Here is a 2788-nt window from a genome sequence, read left to right as displayed (position 1 = left end):
TGCCAGCCCGCGCCTGCCCTCCACACCACCGCACGAGCCGCCAGGCGCATGGAGCCTCCGCGCCCAGCCAGCGGCGCACCTGATTGCTCACTGCCTCGTGTCGCCCTTGCTTGGCTGCAGGAGGGTATATGGGTGCCAGCCGCTAGCAGGGCAGCCCGAGGCGTACGGGGAGCAGAACCTGTACTACCAAGGGAGGTATTACGGCCAGAACGGCAAGGACAAAGCAGTGGCGTTCTGCCCCCCCGGCCTGGTCATTAGCAAGAGTGAGTCCCGCAGTGAGCAGCCGTGAGCAGGAGCCGCGCAGGCGCCTGTTGTTGTGCGCCTCGGGCGCCGTCTCCTGTGCTCACCGCTGCCTGCCGCTGCCTGCTGCTGCCACGCAGTCATCAACCCTCGCTACGGCGGCTACTTTGGCGGCAGCTGCAACGCCTCAGACTCGGCTCGGATGAGCGCCTACAGGCGAGGCGCCCTGCTGGCTCATGCTTGCTGCTCGCAAGCCTGCCGTCATGCCCGAACCGCGTGTGCGTGCCGCCGCGCACTGGCTGGCCACGCATGTGAGCCCCATTTCCCCCATCCCCTCCCCATGCTGCAGGGAGGTGTATCGGCTCTGTATCGGCCAAAGCCTCTGCACCCGTGCCAGTGAACAACGAAGTCTTCTACAACCCATGTGCGTTGCGGCCTGCCCGCTGCCTGCCACCCATGTGCCCACCATGACCACGCTCCTCCTGCCGCTGCCTCTGATGGCATGGGGGCGAGCGCCAGCTGCTGGCTGCCGGCGTTGCCCGGCTGCACATTTCCCCATGCAGCCTCCCCTAACCCGCAGTTCCCCTCCTCGGCCTCACTGCTGGTGCGCAGGTCCCGGTGTGCTCAAGAAGCTGACCTTCAGTTGGGAGTGCGATTACCCCGGCTTTGCGGCGGCGCCCACAGGCGGCCAGGTTGCACGGGCATCCTGCGGCAGCTGCCTGCGCGTCGGGAACATCATCAAGCCTGTCTACGGCAAGCTAGACCACAACCCTAGCTGCAACTCCTCACAGAGCTACTCGTGAGCACATGCCTGCTGCCTGCCTGCCTGCCTGCTGGCGCGCGGCCGCTGGCCCCCGCTTGGCGCATGCTGGTGCCTGCTCAGCTGCTGCTGGCTGAGGCGCTTCGTGTGTCGGCACACCCCACCTTCTGCGCTCTTTGTATGCACTCAATTGCTTGGCCTGCCCGTCTGCCTCCTCTTCTGCCTGCAGCGCCATCAACACGGTGTGCGACACCGCGGGGCGCAGCAAGGGGACTTGCGATGTCTCAAACAGTCCGAGCACGTTTGGCGGGGATCCATGCAACAACGTCGCTAAATACGTGCATGTGAGGGCTCCCGCCGCGCCCGCCCGCCACTGTGCCTGCTCCGCTGGCCGGCACCAGCCCTTTGGGCGGCGGCACCTCCTGAGCAGAGGTGCCGCACATCGTCCTCCCATCCCGGACGCGCTTTCTTCCCTCCCTGCCCCTCCCTGCAGTACAACTACGCCTGCGTCTTCCCGCCTGTCAGCAGCGAGAGGGCTGCAGAGGTGCTGGAGAATCAGAACTTGTCCCTGCAGTGCGGGTGCCAGCGGGTGCGCGAGATCTGGGAGGCCAGGTGGCAGAAGAACGGCGCCGGCAAGGACGGGTGCGGCGTGCGGGATGTCAACAGGTGAGCCCGCGGGGCAGCTGCGCCAGTGCCGGCCCCTTCCATGATGACTCCCATGGGCGCGCCACGCTGCCCACGCCACGCTGTTGGTTCAGCCGCTTGGCCCGTGCCTCGCGCTGGCCGGCTCGACGTTCGCGCGCCGCACCCCCCCACGCTGCAGCGTGTTCACTAGCCTCTGCCTCGATCGCTACGGCACCGCCTGCACCCTCAACGCCACCAACGCCAACCTGGGGGGAGACCCGTGCGTTGGCGAGCAGAAGAAGCTGTCTGTCAAGTACAGGTGGGCGGGCGGGCACATGCCGTGCTGTACACCACTGATTGCAGGCTTGTGCTCGCTCCTCGCTCACAGGACCTACCCGCTTGCTGCTTTGTGCCTTACACTGCTGGCACCCCTTCTGCTGCTGCAGATGCATTTAGCCCGTCGCTGACCGAGAGCTTCCGTGTGTGTCGCCTTCCAGTCTCCTCCTTGTGTTCCGCTGATTGTTTTGCCCCTGCTACTATGCTTTCTGCACGCTTCAGAGTCTCTCTTTCTGTTCTGCACCCCTCACAATATCCCTCAGCATGACGCATGTCAAGCACTTAGATGCTGCAGCATGGCAAGGGGCTGAGGGGGCGGAGGCATTTGGGTTGCAGTACGCTCGCCGCCGCCGCGGCGGCAGGGCCCTGCAGTGCATGAAGCTTGGGTTTGCAGCTCGGGGGGCGGTTGGAGCGATTGCAGGAAGGTCGAAGGCAATTGAACAGGCCGTGGGAAATTGTTCGCCTCAATCCTTGCATAGCTTCTCCAGAGCGCCTGGCTCGGGGCCTGCGCTGGCAGCTGACCTGTGATCCCGCGGCCCGACGAAGCTGATTATTGAGCAGGACTTCTGTACCCCGCTTGATAATTTGACATAAATACGTAACTCGTATAGCATGTGGAAAATGAGGGACGACACGCAGTGACTTGGAGTTGGCAGCGCCCTGGTGCCCAGCTACAGCCTTCCTACACAGCTGGGAGCTGCAATGCAAGCGCAGGGATTCGCCTGGCTGGTGCTGGCCTGCGCCCTCCAACTGCTGGCGGGAGCCGCGGCACATGTGGCAGCTGGTGAGCTTTGGGGTGTCATTCAGTGCTTTTGGAGCCCGCACTGC

General features: G+C 64.7%; 1 protein-coding gene across 1 annotated transcript in view; it reads left to right on the top strand.

Annotated features, from left to right (window-relative positions):
- The window catches only part of CHLNCDRAFT_59491 (hypothetical protein), a 3424-nt gene extending 1174 nt beyond the window's left edge, over positions 1-2250 (top strand). Inside the window, exons 4-11 of the mRNA XM_005842639.1 lie at positions 120-263; positions 381-551; positions 590-664; positions 853-1039; positions 1230-1344; positions 1494-1666; positions 1824-1943; positions 2071-2250. Of these exons, the coding sequence (XP_005842696.1) occupies positions 443-551; positions 590-664; positions 853-1039; positions 1230-1344; positions 1494-1666; positions 1824-1943; positions 2071-2080 (789 nt within the window). The 5' untranslated portion in view covers positions 120-263; positions 381-442 and the 3' untranslated portion in view covers positions 2081-2250. The remainder of the gene's footprint in view (positions 1-119; positions 264-380; positions 552-589; positions 665-852; positions 1040-1229; positions 1345-1493; positions 1667-1823; positions 1944-2070) is intronic.
- The last annotated feature ends 538 nt before the right edge of the window (positions 2251-2788 follow it).

This window comes from Chlorella variabilis (genome assembly GCF_000147415.1).
Source record: "Chlorella variabilis unplaced genomic scaffold CHLNCscaffold_160, whole genome shotgun sequence".
Lineage (NCBI taxonomy): Eukaryota > Viridiplantae > Chlorophyta > Trebouxiophyceae > Chlorellales > Chlorellaceae > Chlorella > Chlorella variabilis.
Note: the sequence above shows the minus strand (reverse complement) of the source record. Positions and strands in the feature narration are given on the sequence as shown.